The sequence below is a fragment of the Schistocerca piceifrons genome, chromosome 4, assembly GCF_021461385.2.
Source record: "Schistocerca piceifrons isolate TAMUIC-IGC-003096 chromosome 4, iqSchPice1.1, whole genome shotgun sequence".
Lineage (NCBI taxonomy): Eukaryota > Metazoa > Arthropoda > Insecta > Orthoptera > Acrididae > Schistocerca > Schistocerca piceifrons.
The window spans coordinates 35898996-35920513 of NC_060141.1; the positions used below are offsets into that span (position 1 = coordinate 35898996).

Below are 21518 nucleotides of genomic sequence, written 5' to 3' on the forward strand. Positions count from 1 at the left end.
GCAGTTTTGCTGTCCAGCGCCATCTCTCGGGCATTTTGTGAAGTTTTTTTGGTTCTAATAAAATCCCACGTCATTCCAAGCTTGTGTGTCAAATTTTACCTCTCTATCTACATTATTCCGTGCTTTATTAAGTTTTCAAATTTATACTGACTTTTTGATCGTTCTTTTGAAATTGTAGTAGAACATAATTTTACTTTCACTGCGAGAAGGAGTCTACTACTTTTCGAGCTTTCATCACGTCCAGTCTTTCTTCAAATGGTTCAAATGGCTCTGAGCACTATGGGACTTAACATCTGAGGTCATCAATGCCCTAGAACTTACAACTACTTAAACCTTACTAACCTAAGGACATCTCATTGCCGGTCGTGGTAGCCGAGTGGTGCTTAGGTTAGTTAGGTTTAAGTAGTTCTAAGTTCTAGGGGACTGATAACCTCAGATGTTAAGTCCCATAGTGCTCAGAGCCATTTTTTGAACATCACACACATCCATGCCCGAGGCACGATGCGAACCTGCGACGGTAGCGGTCGCGCGGTTCCAGACTGAAGCGCCTAGAACCCCACTGTTTCTCTTTGACTGTATGAAGAAAGTACAGATGGCACAAAGAAGATATCCGATCTGCAGAAACACCACACCAGTCGCGTTCATCTAGATTTACATCTACATGGATACTCTGCAAATCACACTTAACTGCCTGGCAGTTTTACAACAATTCTCCATTATTCCACTCTCGAACGGCGCGCCGAAAAGAACACCTAATATCCTTCCATGCGAGCTCTGATTCCCTTATTTTATCGTGATGATCGTTTCTCCCTATGTGAGTGGACGTCAATAAAATATTTTCGCATTCGGAGGAGAAAGTTGGTGACTGAAATGTCAAGAGAAGATTCAGCCGCAACGAAAAACGCCTTTGTTGTTAATTGTTAAAAAACAATTTTTGACGCTACTAGTGTGCTGTTTCTTCACCTTAGCATTTTTCAAAAGCAGCCGCTGAAACTGATGAACAAAAATCTAAATGACAAGACTGATGTTTGCGGTAGGTGCAGACCTATGAGGGTGAATGCTAATGTGATCGGCGCACGTCGCTACCAACAGAAACTGCAACGTTTAACTTCACCGCAGAATTTTGACACGACTTCTAGATTGCTGGTTCTGGCAGAAAAAAAAAAGACAGGGAAATCGGCATGAAGTGTTCCAGATAAATCCGATGTGTGACGAAATCGAACGACGTACCCATCGGACACCTTTTATTGTGCCACTTACATGCAGTTAGCATTGTTAGCCAAGTGACTCTCGCTAAGCCTGAAAGTGCATCGTTTTCCTTTCAATCCATGTTGTAAGCGGCATAAGCTGGCTGCTATCTTGTTGATGAACGGAATATCTAGTAATAAATCAATACTTAAATACACTGCTCTAAAACTGGCAGTGTATTTACAATGTGCAGCTGATATTTTTTTGGCTGGAATGTCGATATTTTTTCCGTTGTCATATCGATAATGTTTGCGATATGCCGAGGGCCGGTAATGGTATTTTTTAAATATCGATATATCGGGTTCCCGATATTTTTATAAGTACCAAAAGTCCTAGTCCTTACCCGTGACATAAAAACCAGCACCTGACTAACATCGAACACGCTACTCTGTAGCAGAATGTGCACAGATTTGAAACTTCCTTGCAGATTAAAACTGTAAGTCTGGGACCGATGCCTTTTGTGGGCAGTTGTTCTGCTGACTGAGCTATCCGAGCACAACTAAGCATCCACCCTCACAGCACTACTAAATCGCCAAATCTCTCCTACCTTCCAGTTCTGCTGCATACCTTGCGTGACCAGCACTCGCGGAAGAAAGGATATTACGCAAAAATGGTTTGGTCACAGCCTAGAGAACTGATTCCAGAGGGCCAACTGAAAACAGTCCCTAGACCGTGGTTAAGCCATTTCTCTCCAGTGACTTTTTTCCCAGGATTTAAACTTCCTTCCAGCATTCAAAGTGCCGCAAGGGAAGAAGAGTAGTGTGAAGTTTGTACTGTAGAAGAGAGGTACTGGCGGAATTAAAGCTGAGTATGGGTGCTTCGTAGTGCTTGCATAGCTCTGTTGCTAGAGCGTTTGCCCCCAAATGACAAAGATCCTAGGTTTGAGCCCCAATCGGGCAGACAGTTTTAATATGCCAGGAACTCTGCTTCAGTACCGTGTTGCTCCAGCCTGTGCATTCTGACATGCTTGGAACATCCTTAGCATGCTGTCCGCAAGATTGTCGATAGGTTGCTGCTGAAATGTATACCATTCTTCGATAGGGGCCCCCCTGAAGTGGTCCAGTACGTGAGCAGGGTCCTGCGAGGGCTCACTGGAGGTGTCACTGCTCCCAGGCGTGCTCCGTCGGTTTTACATTAGCAGATACCGCAGGCTGTTCCATTCGGTTGCTCCCTGCGTCCTGGTGGGAGGTGTTCAATTAGATGCGCGCAGTGTGTTTGTACATTACTCTCTTGAAACGCCCACCTGCTTAGGTGGGTGGTAACATGCTCGCCTCCTGTACAAGCGGGCCCGGGTTCGATTCCCGGCCGGGTTGGAGATTTCCTCAGCTCAGTGACTGGGCGTTGTGCTGTCCTCATCATCATTTCATCCTCATCACGCCCTCGGACGTTAGAGCGCCAGGTACAATAGTATGCGGCCGCGATCTCGGCTCCATTTCACCACCAGCAATGAAGGGTGAAGCTCTGACAATGCCAGCCACTCGTACTGACGAAACGTCAATAAAATCATCAGACGAACGTCGGCCCAAGAACCGGAGACAGAAGCCAATAGGCAGTTTGTCAAGTATGAAATGCATGTGTTGAAAATGAAATGTCGTGTGGCGAGGGCCTCCCGGCGGGTACACCCAATCGCCTGGCGCAGGTCTTTTGAGGTGAAGCCGCTTCGACGAGGATGAAATGATGAGGATGAAGACGCCACAAACACCCAGCTCCTGTTCCATTAAGTTTCGGGTGTGCAGCCGCAAGAATTCTCCTTCTTCTTCTTCTAATATTTCTTACATTGGACAAACAACTCGTACTGTCCAAGAAAGACGTACAGAACACCGGAGTTACACACGACTTTTACAACCTAACAAGTCGGCACTGGCAGAGCACTGTATTGACACTGGTCACAGTATGTTGTATGACAACGTCGAAATTTTGGCAACTACATCATCTTTTTGGGACTCGATCGTGAAGGAGGCAATTGAAATTCGCTTGACGACGAATTTAATTAACAGAGATAGTGGTTTCAACCTTGATAAATCGAGGAATCCGGCAATTGCTGTAATAAACTCACAAAGACGTCGTCACAGTGCAGCTCACAGTGATATATCGACATGCCAACACAGATCGACTGCAGAGTCATAGATGTAACTCGCGCATTGTGCATGTCTCCGCCGCCGACCAACGTCTCTGGCGCATTTGCATCTGTGGCCGCATGCGCAGTTGCGCGGTACACAAAGGGACGCAGCGCCTCCAACGCGGGTGCGACGCCTTCAGCTCATGGGCAACAAAGTGGCGGCTGAAATTCGACGCCACAAAGAGCCGGGCAGTCGTCTTCACCCGAACACTTCTGCCGCCAGGGCTTACGCCAGTCGAAATCCTGGGAGAACCTATCCCATGGAGTGGGACGGCGAAATACCTAGGAGTTACCCTAGACCGCAGGCTCACCTGGAAGCATTACATCTGTGATGTGAAAGGGAGAGCAATAGGATGCCTTCGCGCCCTGTATCCGCTGCTAAACCCGCAGTCGTCATTGCCACCGCAACCCGGCATCACGCTTTACCTAACATAGGTTCGCCGTTAGAGTATGCGGCCGTGGTCTGGGGGAAAGCCGCAGATGCTCACGTTGTGACTCTGCAGTGGATACAGAACCGCGCCCTGAAGACTGCTATGCATCTTCCGAGGCGCTTCTCGACGCGCCAACTCCACAAGGACACCGGGATCCTGCCTCTCCGAGACAGGTTTCGCGCCACCGCCAGGAAGTTCTACGAGAAGACGGGACGCTCCCGCAACCTGCTCATCTGTGGACTGGGCCAACAACTTCATCACAGGCCAACCACGCATTGGCCTGACCTGCTGAGGGATTAAGTTTTACTAATCCCTCACCAGAGTGTGTCTTTCTCTTTTTCAGGTTACACCAGCTAGGACCAATCAACAAGAGTGGTAATATATCTTTCTCTCTTTTACAGGAACCGCAGGAATGACAGATTTTGTCTAAACTGCACCACCTCGAGCCAAGGAAAGGCTCGTCTTTTCAGCGTCAGCGTCTGGAGCGGCAGTCTTGCGGCTCACTCTGAAGATGGCTGAACGTTATACAGCCGAAATATTAGAAGAAGAAGGAGAATTCTTGCGGCTGCACACCCGAAACTTAATGGAACAGTCTTTGCGCCGCCAGAACCTGAAGATTCACACCCAGTTCCTGAGCAGAGAAAATCTCCGACCGAGCCGGGCACAGCAAGCCAGCGCGCTGTCCACTCAGCTACGGTGGCAGACATGCAGACGTTGATAGACAGCTGCACACATAAATAATGTACAGGTGGTCCTGAAATGAAACTTCTTTCTTTATCAAATTTCACGGTATAATGAGACGTGCTGACACATTAAAACTGGCTGCTGCGTTCACCACAGAGTTTTAGTATGTCACGACATTTCAGGCGCTGGGTTAACACATTGTAAAAGCGGAAAATAAGAGCAAAAAGAAACAGAAAGTGTAAAATTCAAATTTCAGCAAAACAGCTACTTTAGAAACGCTAAACACGCATCGCACAAACTTGAATGAAAAGCAGCTGTAGAGGGGGCAGTGTCCCGTGCACACGCGCAGTGGCCCGTGCCATTTTCCGCGTGATTCAGCCCGGACTTGGCACAGACAGGCGAGCTGCCCGCTCATGCCGCGGACAGCCCCGCATTGGCAGCACGTGACTCATCCACCCTGCCCCCCCCCCCCACCCCCACCCCCAACCTTGGCTGTGGCCGCTGCTTTCGTGCTCGCTAGCGATCTTTCGCTTGACCCGAGGGCCGGGGCTGTGTTCCTAAGACAGAACCCAGCGAGGTGGCGCAGTGGTTAGTTCACTGGACTCTCAGCGTGCAGGTCGGTGGTTCAAATCCGCGCTCCGTCATACGGATTTAGATTTTCTGCGAGTGCCCTAAATCGCTTAAGGCAATTGCACCATGAGACCTATGGAAGGGCACAGCCGATTTCTTTTCCACACGCTTCCCTAGTAATATGAAGCTTGTGCTCGGTATTTAATGACCTCCTTGCCGATGGTACTTCAATTTTCCTTTCAGTTTACCACTCAGTAATGTCGTACAGGATAATTTTCTGGGGTAAACTCATCACTTGTAAGGAAAGTATTGACTGCACAAAGTCGAACAGTATGAGTCATATGTCGTGTTCACCCAAGTACGTCATGTAGGCACCTCTTCGAGGAACTGGGCATTTTAACTGCTCCGTTAGAATACATATATTCTCTTATGAAATTCGTCAAACATTATCCACCACAACTACAGCCGTAATTTTTTCCGAGGGCATGCAGCTTTAGTTTTGCTATTTGGGGAGCAAAATAACTGATGAGGGTCGAAGTAGAGAGGATATAAAATGTAGACTGGCAATGGCAAGGATAGCGTTTCTGAAGAAGAGAAATTTGTTAACACCGAGTATAGATTTAAGTGTCAGGAAGTCGTTTCTGAAAGTATTTGTATGGAGTGTAGTCATGTATGGAAGTGAAACATGGACGATAAATAGTTTGTACAAGAAGAGAATAGAAGCTTTTGAAATGTGGTGCTACAGAAGAATCTTCGCGACGGGGAACGGACGCCATTATCGGAAAAAAAGTGACTGGCGTGAAACATCGATTGTTGGCCTCTCCTGCGAAGTCTGTTCGACGTTTATATCAGGAATGTGCAATGTCACGGAGCATATGTCACAGAGCTGCGAAGCCAACTTGTATCCATACAGGTTTACAGTTGTTCAGGAACTGAATGTCAAATGGCAAAAGACAAACGCAATACATTTTGCCGCTGGTTTCGGCAGTCAGAGGCCAGGGATACTGCAGTACACGTGGTTCAGTGATGAGGCGTGGTTCCACCTCTCTGGCCACGTAAACTCTCAGATTACACGTTTGTGGTGTAATGGAAATCCACATGCACTGGTCGAGCAACCCCTAAATTCACAAAAAATTGATGTGTTCTGTTAAATATCACAGCGCCGCGTCATCTGACCGAGTTACAAGTGCAGTTTACATCGAAATGTTTTGGGCGATGAAGAACTTACCCTCAGTTGGTACCAACAGGATGGCGCCACATGCCACACATCTGGAGTGACCATGGCTGAGATCGAAGAATTTTTTCTCAATACAGTTTTTTCCAAAGCAATGTGGGCCCCAAGGTCATTTGATTTAAAGCAACCTTACTTTTTCCTCTGGGTGGCCTAAAAGGGAAGGTCTACAGCAACAAACCACACAACTGGGAAGATTTACGAGAGAACATCATCCGTGAAATCCAGGCACTGACACCAGAGGTGTGGAAACAACATTCGAGATCCTGCAGCGTAGTGTTCAATTGTGTTTACAAGTCGAGGGCGGTCACTTCCAGCAGCGTTTTGATTCACCTTTATTTCCCCATGAATAAGGTATGGAATGTTCATTTCATTTCGTGATTTTTATATGAAGCCTTTAAGCGTTATTTTCGAAAATTTTTGTTTCTGGAGCCTCCCTCGAGTGGGACACCGTGGACCTAGCACGGAATCTCTCTTTCTTGAATCAATGATAATCCTCTGCTTAAAAATCAGGACTGAGAGACTGACAGGTGTCCGAGTCCGGGAAAGACTACTTATAGGTCAAATCTTGACTTAATATACAATTAAAACATAAAAGGAAAGAAAGTGGGAGTGCAAAATAATTATAATGAAATGGTTCAGAAAAACTGGAATGGGATCCATTATTGAGAGACTAAATGGAAGGACAAATAGATATTTTCTTTACTAGGTTGTGTGCAGCTAGGAAAACTGGCAATTCAATGGTGACAACATGTAAGAACTAAGTGTAAATTTCAAGGGCAAACTTGAATATCATCCAGTCACTCCAGATTGTGTGTATGTGCTCATGGTACATAAATATGTATCAGTCATATGTACGTACTATCCAGACTCCATGTACATATTCCCGATATACACGGAAGTACTCTGAGTATGCTCTTGAAATCCATGTGATATTTTTTTCAATGACACCGTTATGAAAAAATGCCAAAAATCAGCAGACAGTGTGTAAGATGAAGACTTCTGTCTGATTGGTACAGTCTGTACAGAAACAGTCACTTCACTTAATAACTTTGTTTAGGAAAGTCAGTTGGCAGAGGCCGTGTTAATTCTACACGTTACTGGTAATTTTTAAAAGGTTACTGATTTTTTATCGCAGTAGAACAAGACTAATAAATTGTTAAGGATTCATTAGCCTTCTGTTCCACGTTTGGTAAATCATACGTCGTTGGCTTTATGGCTGCTTATTTTGCCGTGGCAGGACGGGGTAGCACATGAGCTAATTTGCCATTTCCTCTCTGAAACATTGATTCCAGTTATGAAAATAGGCACTAACGGCCGCAAGGGCAGCGTTCAAACAACTCGTCACTCCATTACTGTTCTCCAATGATTACATTTTCGCTGGAGGAGCTACGCTTTGCTGGCAGGCCAATGTCCAGCTCTCTCAATGAGCCATCGGAGTTTGGTAACTGCTTCTCCACGTAGTTAAAAGAATTTATGAAAGATCAGCCACTGTAAGGGACCGAGTGCACTGACGCCCTTCACAAGGACGATCATAGACGGTCGCCTACAAGCCTCAAATTGTAGCTCACAAGATACAGAGCTTACAACTGGCAAGCAGCCTGCGTGACGTCATGATCCCCGAACACCAGGCCCACGAGAAAGACAGTCCGCGGCGCGTACGTCACGAAGGTAGTCTTGAACTCGCTCGCTCGCTCAGTTCAGCAGATAAAATGCGTTTCTAAACCTGTTAACTCGCAGCTGGGCGTGTAAGTACTAACGAGAATTGCATCTTCCATTGGAATCTGCTATTATGAAGACTTACTGATTAAGAGTACTTCAGCAAAATTTAATTTAAGATCAATACTCGATATAAACTGTATAACAGCTTGATAATAGCAGCCGGCCGGAGTGCCCGAGCGGTTAAAGGCGCTACAGTCTGGATCCGCACGACCGCTACGGTCGCAGGTTCGAATCCTGCCTCGGGCATGGATGTGTGTGATGTCCTTAGGTTAGTTAGGTTTAAGTAGTTCTAAGTTCTAGGGGACTTATGACCACAGCAGTTGAGTCCCATAGTGCTCAGAGCCATTTGAACCATTTGATAATAGCATTTAGTCTCTTCTGCTTAACGGTACTCATTACATGCTGGAAGTGGTGCCTTATGTAACTGATAATCATTTTAGCATGATTTTATTTTATTGTGCGCCAGTACAGCCGTAACAAATTATAAGCAGGCCCATGGACTTCCCAACATTATAAGACTAATAAGAGTAAGATTCCATAATAGCGGATCCAAGTAGAAGATTCGGTTTTAGTTGGTACGGACACGCCTAGTTACGAGTTAACAGGTGTAGAAACGTAGTTTGTCTGCTGATTTGAGCGAGTGAGCGAGCGCAAGACTACCTTCGTGACGTAGGCGCCGCGGCCTGTCTTTCTCGTAGGCCTCTCGGCCACACCGAAGAGCACTACGTGAAATGCCGCTGTAAAGCCCGTCTCGCTAGGAGTAAGAGTGCAGTTGACTGTCGGCTAGCACGGAGAATGGACAGCTAGTTCGCGTACTGAATCTCTCACGTCGTGTCATATTCAGCACGGCAGTTAGCATCAGACTCGCTGGACTGTGTGAGTGGCACACGCGCAAACGATTTGCAACAAAACTATTCTGTAAAATAATTTTACTCCCTCGCGTCTCATAGCCTCATTCGTCAGCTTCATGATGAACTGCCTATCAATTCGTTAATGGCCGTAGTTACGTTGATATTTCGACATTAAGTAACCTACTACATGAAATCGAATAGATTCCAATGAAGAATAGAGGTCAATATGAGCTTGCATTTGTTGCATGCTAGACTGCTGCATCTGAAATATAGCAAACATATTGAATTATTCTTTCAACTTCATAGGAGATCTCTATCCAATCTCGAGAAAGTGGACTGTATGTAGCGCACACAACTCCGACAGCAGGTGCAAATGATAAATCAAGAACTAAATATTCAGAACAGCCTTTGTATCTTATAAACTGTTTAAGATATCCAAACAAGATTTTGGGAAATGACAGTTTGCCAAGAGAAATGTATTTTTCCATTTGGTAAATGTGCAAAACTTCTTATTTACTATGTGTGATATACAAGTAACTGTAGATTCGACGAAATAGTTCACTGGTGAATGGCTGGCTGTCAGTGTCCAGTAGGCACAATATTATGGCAAGCGACCACATTACCTTTACCAGTTGGACTGATGAATCATTAGGACACCTGACGATCGCAATGCGGTTACTTGCCCATATATTGCGTCTGTCAGGCAATGACATCTGGCCATTCACCCACGAATAATTTTGCCATGAATTACGCTGGGAGAAGTTGAAGAAACACAACTATAGGTTTGTTCAAGGGAACTGAGCGTAAAACAGGTCAATAATTTATGAAAAACTCCATTCTCGGTACAAAAGTAAACGTGTAATTTCTTCACTTATGGTACTGAAAAAACGTAACAATTCTTTTTGCACCATCTATTAATGTCCATAAATATTACATTATTCCATTGAAAAACGTCTTTAGTTACTTGATTAACGTGACAGATAGGGAAGTTTCTTACTCATATAACGAAGTGCTACCTCTTTGTGTGCTAATTTGCTAGAATCTCGTTTCGATATTTCAAACTCTTTAAGATATAGATATAAGGCGTGTTATGAATATTTCATTTTGGCTTTATCGTCCGCTTGCATGAATGGAAATAAGTGTGCTACATACAATCCATTTTCTCAAGATTTGAAACAGAGTACGTATACTCCCAAGTTGAACAGCTTGCATTCGATAATGCAGACACGGGACAACTCCGTGCGCTCTTTAAAAGAGCCACCAACCGGGCGGTGAGCGCGCCATAGCGAATTGCACGAGTCTTTCTGCGGAAACAATGTCACTGACCAACAATTACGGTATAAATACATTAAAACAAAAAGTGTGCTTTCATTCAAATATATTTACTTAAGCATTACAACACAAAACTTTTCATTTTGTGATATGTTTTGAAACTCTTCAGGATAGAGAGTTTCCAAACAAGTAGGCGAAGACATGGAAGCGTTAGCCTCCTGTGAGGAATATTTCGGCACGGATTAAACATAGAGGCATGGCAGTTTGATAATACAGTAAGGCATTGATTATTCGAAATAATTAGGGATGGATGCGTACAGATAATCATATCATACCAGTTCTGACAGGAATATGAAACAAAAAAAGCACTGAAATTAACATTAAAATTTACATATACCCTTTTATAACACATTTTACAAATAACACAGGGAACTGGCTAGTTTGAAAAGTTCAAAATGGCTTTTAAAATTGGACTAGCATTTAGGAAAAGAAGCAAAAAAGTTGTTTTTGTTTCTGGGCTGAGACTCCTTTACTGTCACTATCTTTTAACGTTTTAATGACAGCATGTGGACAGCATCACATTCTTATTGTAGTCCTAAGACCCCCACAGCACAACAGATTAAATTTTGAGGTGTAACTGAGTAGCGTGCTGAGAAACGTGTATAGCCTTGTACTCAGTATGATGGAGTCGATGGAATTACTACGTTGTCCTTTTATATAAAGTAAAGGAGGCTCTCATAAGTCCTCCTTGCTTACCAGTGCTTCTTCTGTCTCTTTAAATGTAAAATCGCCATTTTTGTACCTCAAAGTTGACTGTCAACAATAATGTTAGGACTGGGTTAAAGTGAGTTATTATCTTATTGAACATGTACCTTAATCTTTTTACCTTAATCTTCACTAATTATCTGTACAGATTAATTTCATGTTACAGCGGCTTAATTCCACTGGGAAGCGAAAGTTTGGTGACGATTACACCCCATTAGCGTGCTATCGTTTGCATATTTCCATCTTTCCTGTTAGAACCTCCAATCTAAACTATTTTATGTATGAAGTTTGGTTGTTCTTGCTGTACACTGCAAGATATTTTGTCGTATTGTACTGAATATTAACACTATCCGCCATCACCTAACTCATCGCATTCCTACAGCGATATCTGCGCCTGTTTCCATCATAATAGGAAATTGAACAGGCAACAAAGTGCAGGTTCAGGTTCAGTGTAGAGTTTCGTTTGGATCCAATCCTAATTGCAAACTAATATGATTTGTTTTTTTACTCTCACTGTACCCTCTGTGATTTATCGCACCTCTGAATCATTAGTATTCTGAGGTAAAATGGAGTGTGTCGATCGTCTGGCTCTAATAATTATTTCATTATCCGTTAGTACATGATAGCCAGGGTCATCAGCATTGCATTGAGGCCAGAGTTGACTATTTCCAGGAAGTGCAGTGGCGGTGGTTAGCATACTGGGCTTGCTTTCAGGAGGTTGATGGTTCAGATACTTGACTGACTATCCAGATTTAGGTTTTCTGTGACTTAGTTAAGTTGCTAAGGGGAACGCCAGGATGGTTCCTTAGAAATGGCACGCCTGATTTCCTTCCCCATCCTTCCATAATCCGAGCTTGTACTTCGTTTCTTCAAAATGGTTCAAATGGCTCTGAGCACTACGGGACTTAACATCTACCGTCATCAGTCCCCTAGAACGTAGAACTACTTAAACCTAACTAACCTAAGGACATCACACAACACCCAGTCATCACGAGGCAGAGAAAATCCCTCACCCCGCCGGGAATCGAACCCTTGAACCCGGGCGCGGGAAGCGAGAACGCAACCTCACGACCACGAGCTGCGGACTTTGGTTTCTAATGACCTCACTGTCGATGGGAGATTAAACTCTAATGTCCTTGCTACCTTTTTGAACACTTTCCTGTTTGCATTCTTATGCAGAATATTCTTTAATTAGTCCAGCCAGTTAGGATATAAATTAGCTGTTTGGTGGTTCTTCAAGTGCAGGGATGAACTCGTCTGAAGGAGGAGCTTTGAGTAATGTCTACATCCTACACCCCAGTTCCCTGCCATTTAAAATATTTTTCCCGTTCAAGTTTCTATCATTACTGACACGTCCATTTGCAAATTTTGTAATGGATCATTTTAATGTCCAATATTTTTGCATTTCCAGCCCATTTGCCCGAGCTAAGCTTGACCCATTAGCACCTTTCTTCAGCTGGTCTATCAATTTCAAATTCATTAAAAGCACTAACAACAATGTGTTTACATTTTAGTCGCCAATGCGAATGGCACGATAACAGCTCAACTTGTCACTACAGCATTGCATCTGTGTGGTGAAGCTAAGGAAGCAGCAGTCATTCTCCATCACTCGCTGTCCACGTGAGGGTTAGGTCTCGCTTTCACGTGGACAAACAGACGCCAATTTAGACTCAAAAGGCGCGTGGCCTCTTCCGCGCTGTTACGGAAATGTGGTGGTTATTTATAATACAATGGATAGGAAGAACGTCGAGTCTGTGCACACTGAAACTTTGAGTCCTACACGCATCTGTGTGAGTTCTGCATGACTACGCTTGCCACACAGGCCATTGTGTCATTAGGCCGGGTGGTGTCAGTCATCTTCGGCAGCTGCTGTAGAGCTGTATGAAGTTAATTCGCCCTCGCTGTCACTCACCGCAGCCGAGTGAACACCATGCTGGTAGGGCCCATACCCGCAGTTCTCAAGTATGCTTTTCCAGTACATTTATCTGAAGGCGGTCAGGTGACCAACTGGGCATCTACGGGCAGGGGTGGACGAAAGGCCAACGGACAGGGAATGAGTCAACCGGAGCAAAGCCTATGTGACATTCTGCACTGGTTTAGCGCACCCGACTAAGATTGGCCATGTGGTTAGTGCATGCACAGTACAGTGTGTTAACTATAAGACGGCAGGGTTGTGAGGGGAGTGCGGGGAGAGGAGGAAGCAAGCATTGGGGGAAGGGGGGGGGGGGGCGGAACAAGGCACGCCTACCAGTTGCCGTGCTGGCACTACAAATTGAGCGTCATGCTCACACGAAAGCAGACGAAAGGCTTGGAAGTAAAACTCGCTTTAAATGTTGTTCGTAAACGAAACTGAAATCGTCATGTCTACTATGCGCTCACAAACCATTCATCCGATTGCAGTGAAACTTGGGTGTGTTGTTCTCCGAACTGGAAGCAGTGTTCGCGGGCTCAGCACAATCTTCCGCACTGAATAAAATTCCGCTATCGTGTCGCGAATGATACGCTGGTTGAAATCATCGATCATTACTTCGATTTCTCCACTTCTTCTCCTAAGTTAAAAGAGAGAGAAAGATTTATAAGAAAATGCCTTCTGCACTGCATGTATTTTTTTGAATTTGCAAATGTACTGTAATATGAATGTGTTTCGAAATAATACAGTAACCAGTGGTGTTTCCATACAAAGCAATACGGTAGCAAGGAAAAATAAAATATAAGGTAATTCGGACGAAATAGGGGGCTCCTTCAAAGTGATCGCGAACAAAATATCTGAAATGGAAACTCACCTTTTCTTGCCAGGCGTTTGTGGTGATAGGTCAGGGTGATTCTTGGAAAACTGTTTGAATCTTCCAATGCTACGCATGCTTCGTCCTGTGTATATAGCAGCTCTCACTGAAGATTTTAAATGGGGTGAAGCAATTGTTTCTGCTCCCTTTCGCAGCATTCAATCACACGGAATATAATTTTGCGAGCATCGCTACGTAATACTGGTTTCCTTCTAACCGTAGGCCTACCGGTAGGGGTTGTTGCCGACTCCCGAGATGGGCCAGTAACTGCCTCTACACTCATTTTGATAATGTTTAGCACAACTGCACAATAAAAACGCGCAGAACAGAACATCGCAAAACAATAACGAAGCAGACGACAATGGCTACCTTGTACAACACAATCAGCTACGTAATGTTGGCAGGAGTGGAAACTGCGTGCCTACCGAAGCCTCCCGACGTTTACCGACTTTTACCGATTCAGGACTAGGGAGGGGTCTGCTATCTAAAAGTTTACACACTGTACGTGCATCATAAAGGTACCAGGTGGGTTGCCTATATCAACTGCACATGGCTGCAGGCAAGCTGACGGACATCCGGTACCCTGTGGGGCAGTGTTGGAACCACTTATTTGGGAAAACTGTAAACTGGCCAGCCCAGAACAAACACACATGCAGTTTTTAATTTGCTAATTGACTGCTTTCAGTTTACCGGCGTATCGATTGATCGACATTTGGATAAACGAAGCTCAATTATAAGCTCCTTAAACCTGGAACATGTACGAGAAGTGTCGTTTCTTACTTCCTGATATGCGTGCCTTACCTTCCTCCTGTGGCACCAGCAGCAGCATGAGCTCCGAGCTGCCGTGCACGAGCCGGTCGTCCTGCTCGCGCGGTCCCTGGCTCGACCCCCGGCGCACCAGCTCCCTCCGCCGCGCCAGCCGGTCGTTCTCATTTTCGTGTTGCACCACCGTCAGCGGCCGCGAGTCGTCGTCTACCCTGCCAGCGGGCACTGCAGCTGGCGGGTCTGCAGCCACAGCCGCACTGCCCCAGGTACTCACACCTCTGGCCGCTTCCTTCGCTCCGTGGGCTGTCCGCACTGGTTTCACTGGCACAACACTGTCACCGTCTCTGTTGTTCTCGGACTTGGCAGCTCCGCTACCGGTGGCACTGCTTCTGAGAGCATTAGGCTTTTCGGAGCTCACCTTGTTCGTATCAATAGCAGAGGAAGGAGGCTTCTTTACTTCGGACCTGTTCAGTCATCAATATGCAATCTGTAAGATGTGTACAGTAATTTATTACTGTGTTTTGCACCATAAATATGTTGTTCCGTTTTTACACTTAAGAGTGAAGTATTGGTTAGTAGCGTGGTGTTGTGTACTGATTTTAACAGAGTAGTGGTAAAATAATACTACTCTTTCTATATTAAAGGTTATTATTTCGTAAAAACTGATGCCTGATAGACGAGAAAAAGAGAGTAGACACTTACGAATTACTGCAAATGTGGAAATGGGTACAAGCTGCGTTCCATAAGTAATGCGACCAAATTCGTAAAATAATCAGTTATTAAATATATTTGTACAAATAATCAAAACTTTTCAAAATAGCATCCTCTTGCGTCGATGCACTTCTGGAGGCGATGTTTCCATGCCTGGAAGGCATCCTGGAATGCCTTTTCCAAAATGTCCTTTAGCGCTGATGTAACATGCGCCTGGATGCTTTCAATCGTGTCCCAATGTTTTCCTTTCATGACTCCTTTTAACCGCGGAAACAAAAAAATGTCAGGAGCCACGTCACCACTCTACAGAGCCTCGGAAACCAATAGGGTCTTGGTCCTGGCCAGTAAGTCGTTGACAATGAGGGCGCTGTGACTCGGCGCGTTGTCGTGGTGAACTTTCCACGTGTACCTGATGTCGCTTCGGCAGCGCGAGACCCTTCTTTTCAGTCTTTTGAGCACTTCCAAGTAGAAATCTGAGTTCACTGTAGTCTCAGTAGGTACTAATTCATGGTGGACAATGCTTCAGACGTCAAAGAAGACAATGAGCACGGTTTTGATCCTGGACTTGCTCATGCGTGCCTTCTTGGGACGAGGTGACGATGGGGTGTGCCACTCTGAACTCTACCTTTTTGTCTGAGGATCGTACTCAAAAATCCACGACTCATCACCAGTGATGACTGAGTTTAAAAATGAGGATCATTTTCACACATTTCCAACATTTCTCGGCACCGAAGCACTCACATGTGCTTGTGTGTGTCGGTCAACAATTTTGGGATGAGTTTCACACATACCTTTCTCATGTTCAAATATTTGGTCACAACGCGGAAAACGGTTGTTTTTGACGTGTTTAGAGTTTTTGCTATCAACTGAAGGCTCAGCCGTCTGTCAGAGTTCAAACAATCACGCACACGCATCACATCTTCGTTGACTCGTGCGGTTGATGGCCGTCCACTGCGAGGTTCATCGATGATCTCCTCTCGGCCCTCCATGAACGACTTGTGCCATCAGAAAACTTGTGATTTGGACAAGAAATCAGTCTCAAAGGAATGCTGAAGTAATGGAAACGTTTCGGTGGCGGACTTCCCGAGTTTAGCGCAAAATTTGATAGCGTACCATCATTGCTCTACAGAATGATCCATTGTGCTGTGTTACATAAACTCAAAATGGGGTTGACGGAAACGCATGTGCTGACTCTCCGGCAGCTCACAGCCAAATGAGACAAAGAGCGTTTTGAAGCTGACACTCTCCTCCACTTAGCCCGGCCGGTTACAACACATGGTATACTGTTGCGTCAGAAAAAAATTGGTCGCATTACTTATGAAAGGCACTCTGTATGTTATACTTGAAAAATGAAGATGGTCCTAAACTGCAATGCAAGAGCAAGACAGAGATGAGTGTAATCCAATAGAGTGATAATCTTGTGAATGTAGTCAAAATATGCAATAATAAGAGAGAAATGTGTACTAATTTCAGTGAATTGGTGTGATAAAAAGTATACTTCCCCATTACAATGACACAAAAAATTCACAGCAACTACTGTGATAATAATAGATTATGATTAAGAGATAGTATGTTGCAGCATCTACGTCATATTGTGATCAGTTTAAAAAAATACACAAATAATAAACCTCAGCTATTACTGCTGCACAAAATAAGTTGTTAAGCATGTGCTATAAATAAAATGCAAAGTAGTATACCATCACATTGTGCTGACACTAGCTCAAGCCAGAAAATCTGACTCTACCAGTATTGTATGCATGCAAAAAAGGATTGAGTCTAAAATGGTGCACAAATGAACTTTTTGCTCAGTTACAGTACTTATTCAGATATGAAGCTTAAATACAATATGATGATGAAGAATAACCATATTTCAGTAGAAAAGTTAAAAGATTAAAATGTATGGGGTGAAGCACGCAGAAGCTTTTGAACAAGCTATGTAATTCAGTAAAGGAAGTAATAGGACTTAAATTTTTTTTAAATGGCTTAAAATTCTCCACAAAGATGTTAACTAACTAACTGTATATACAATATGAGCGAATTTAAAATGAAACTAAACATCAGGTAATTATATTGTAACAGAAAATAAGTAATAATTTTTATATGCATGCTGTTCTTTTATTGTATATTTATTGTTCATACATTATAATTAAGCATTAATGTAATGTAATATGGTAAATTCAGTCAGAACACAGATGTTACATCTGCCTTTTGCTGCATGTAAAATTTTGTGACACATGGGAAAAGAATAACTGAAAAATAGACCATTATTTACCAACAATGGGCCACTCTGGTTGGCACACTTTGTTTGTATTCAGGAGGATGGTGTTCCAAATTCCTTTTTGACCATAGAGTTTTAGGTTTTACATGATGTCTTTAAGTTGCTAACCAGTTGGTTCCTTCGCCTCTGTCCTATCCTAACCCCAGCTTGTGTTCTGTCTGTAATGTCCTTGTTGTTGTTGTGGTCTTCAGTCCTGAGACTGGTTTGATGCAGCTCTTCATGCTACTCTATCCTGTGCTAGCTTCTTCACCTCCCAGTACCTACTGCAACCTACACCCTTCTGAATCTGCTTAGTTTGTTCATCTCTTGGTCTCTCTCTACAATTTTTACTCTCCACGCTGCCCTCCAATACTAAACTGGTGATCCCTTGATGCCTCAGAACATGCCCTACCTACCAATCACTTCTTCTAGTCAAGTTGTGCCACAAACTCCTCTTCTCCCCAACTCAATTCAATACCTCCTCATTAGTTATGTGATCTACCATTCCAATCTTCAGCATTTTTCTGTAGCACCTCATTTCGAAAGCTTCTATTCTCTTCTTATCCAAACTATTTGTCATCCATGTTTCACTTCCATACATGGCTACACTCCATACAAATACTTTCAGAAACGACTTCCTCACACTTAAATCTATACTCAATGTTAACAAATTTCTCTTCTTCAGAAATTCTTTCCTTGCCATTGCCAGTCTACATTTTATATCCTCTCTACTTCAACCATCATCAGTCATTTTGCTCCACAAATAGCAAAACTCCTCTACTACTTTAAGTGTCTCATTTCCTAATCTAATTCCCTCAGCATCACCCGACTTAATTCAACTTCATTCCATTATCCTCATCTTGCTTTTGTTGATGTTCATCTTATATCCTACTATCAAGATACTGCCCATTCCGTTCAACTGCTCTTCCAAGTCCTTTGCTGTCTCTGATAGAATTACAATGTCATTGGCGAACCTCAAAGTCTTTATTTCTTCTCCATGGATTTTAATACCTACTCTCAATTTTTCTTTTGTTTCCGTTACTGCTTGCTCAATATACAGATTGAATAACATCGGGGACAGGCTCATTCCCTTTCCAAACACTGCTTCCCTTTCATGTCCCTCGACTCTTATAACTGCCGTCTGGTTTCTGTACAAATTGTAAATACCCTTTCGCTCCCTGTATTTTATCTCTGCCACCTTTAGAATTTGAAAGAGAGTGTTCCAGTCAACATTGTTCAAAGCTTTATCTAAGTCTACAAATGCTAGAAACGTAGGTTTGCCTTTCCTTAATCTTTCTTCTAAGATAAGTTGTAAGGTCAGTATTGCCTCACGTGTTCCAACAATTCTATGGAATCCAAACTGATCTTCCCCGAGGTCGGCTTCTAACAGGTTTTTCCATTCGTCTGTAAAGAATTTGCGTTAGTATTTTGCAGCTGTGACTTATTAAACTGATAGTTCGTAATTTACACATCTGTCAACACCTGCTTTCTTTGGGATTGGAATTATTATATTCTTCTTGAAGTCTGAGGGTATTTTGCCTGTCTCATACATCTTGCTCACCAGATGACAGAGTTTTGTCAGGACTGGCTCTCCCAAGGTCGACAGTCGTTCTAATGGAATGTTGTCTACTCCCGGGGCCTTGTTTTGACTCAGGTCTTTCAGTGTTCTGTCAAACTCTTCACGCAGTATCATATCTCCTATTTCACCTTCATCTACATCCTCTTCCATTTCCATAATATTGTCCTCAAGAACATTGCCCTTGTATAGACCCTCTCTATACTCCTTCCACCTTTCTGCTTTCCTTTCTTTGCTTAGAACTGGGTTTCCATCTGAGCTCTTGATATTCATTCAAGTGGCTCTCTTTTCTCCTAAGGTCTCTTTAATTTTCCTGTAGGCAGTATCTATCTTACCCCTAGTGAGATAAGCCTCTACATCCTTACATTTGTCCTCTAGCCATGCCTGCTTAGCCATTTTGCACTTCCTGTCGTTCTCATTTTTGAGATGTTTGCATTCCTTTCTGCCTGCTTCATTTACTGAATTTTTATATTTTCTCCTTTCATTAATTAAATTCAATATTTCTTCTGATACTCAAGGATTTGTATTAGCCCTCGTCTTTTTACCTACTTGACCCTCTGCTGCCTTCACTACTTCATCCCTCAAAGCTACCCATTCTTCTTCTACTGTATTTCTTTCCCCCATTCCAGTCAATTGTTCCCTAATGCTCTCCCTGAAACTCTGTACAACCTCTGGTTTAGTCAGTTTATCCAGGTCCCATCTCCTTAAATTCCCACGTTGCAGTTTCTTCAGTTTTAAACTACAGTTCATAACCAATAGATTGTGGTCAGAGTCCACATCTGCCCCTGGAAATGTCTTACAATTTAAAACCTGGTTCCTAAATCTCTGTCTTACCATTATATAATCTACCTGATACCTTCTAGTATCTCCAGGCTTCTTCCAGGTATACAACCTTCTTTCATGATTCTTGAACCAAGTGTTAGTTATGATTAAGTTATGCTCTGTGCAAAATTCTACCAGGCGGCTTCCTCTTTCATTTCTTACGCCCAATCCATATTCACCTACTAAGTTTACTTCTCTCCTGTTTCCTACTATCAAATCCCAGTCACCCATGACCATTAAATTTTTGTCTCCCTTCACTATCTGAATAATTTCTTTTATCTCATCATACTTTTCTTCAGTTTCTTTGTCATCTGCAGAGATAGTTGGCATATAAACTTGTAGTACTGTAGTAGTCATGGGCTTCATGTCTATCTTGGCCACAATAATGCATTTACTCTGCTGTTTGTAGTAGGTTATCTGCACTCCTACTTTTTTATTCATTACTAAACCTACTCCTGCATTACCCCTATTTGATTTTGTATTTATAACCCTGTATTCACCTGACCAAAAGTCTTGTTCCTCCTGCCATCAAACTTCACTAATTCCCCCTATATCTAACCTATCCCTTTTTAAATTTTGTAACCTACCTGCCCGCTTAAGGGATCTGACATTCTACGCTCCGATCGATAGATCGCCAGTTTTCTTTCTCCTGATAATGACATCCTTTTGAGTATTCCCCGCCCAGAGATCCGAATGGGGGACTATTTTACCTCCAGAATATTTTACCCAAGAGGATGCCATCATCATTTAACCATACAGTAAAGCTGCATGCCCTCGGGAAAAGTTACGGCTGTAGTTTCCCCTTGCTTTCAGCCGTTCGCAATACCAGCACAGCAAGGCAGTTTTGGTCAGTAAATTACAAGGCCAGATCAGTCAATCAACCAGACTGTTGCCCCTACAACTACTGAAAAGGCTGCTGCCCCTCTTCAGGAACCACACGTTTGTCTGGCCTCTCAACAGATACCCACCTACGATATGGCCATCTGTATCACTGAGGCATGCAGGCCTCCCCACCAACAGCAAGGTCCATGGTTCATGGAGGGGGAGGGGGGGTAATGTCCTCATTGTTGAGAAAATGTCAAACTTAATCTTTCTTTCCTTTCCCTTCGTTTCCTTTCCTTAGGAGAGAAGTAGAAAACCATAGCAAACTGGTACAGCAAAGGAAACCCTGAAAATTAACTTTCACAAACTTTTACTGCTGGTGAGAAGCACTGTGGACTTCACATGGCCCTTTCTAGGCTAAAGCTGTTTCAGTCTGGTTAACATATTATTTGTTATCATTTATTTACTGAAAAATTTACCTTGAAGAGCTGTATGATGCTTTCTTACACAATTAATAGTAAAAATAATTTATTGTAAAACTCCAGAATCCAATTTCAAGGGTAAAAACACCAGAATAGTCCATCCCACAAGAAATAAAATTAGACACATTGTGCATTCACTAAAGAACATCCAAACAGCAGAGGAAGACATGATAACTGACAAGATATGAAAGAGCATGAGAAACAAGGTGACTGATAAACTGAGAAAATCTGTGCCACCTGACAAAGTGAGCAACTTCCAAGTGGCTGATTCTCCACACTGATTTACCCCCTTCATAAAAAAAGGTGGCAGAATGAACATATACAATACCAAGTCATCACTTGTAACAACTACAAGATTCTTTCAAAAGTGCTTCAATGTTGGATAGAGAATCAATTTGAGACACAGT

At 43.4% G+C, this 21518-nt stretch overlaps 1 protein-coding gene across 1 annotated transcript in view; it reads right to left on the reverse strand.

Annotated features, from left to right (window-relative positions):
* The window catches only part of LOC124795574, a 261713-nt gene that overhangs the window by 33861 nt on the left and 206334 nt on the right, over nucleotides 1–21518 (reverse strand). Inside the window, exon 9 of the mRNA XM_047259646.1 lies at nucleotides 14478–14905. Coding sequence (XP_047115602.1) covers nucleotides 14478–14905 — 428 coding nt within the window. The remainder of the gene's footprint in view (nucleotides 1–14477; nucleotides 14906–21518) is intronic.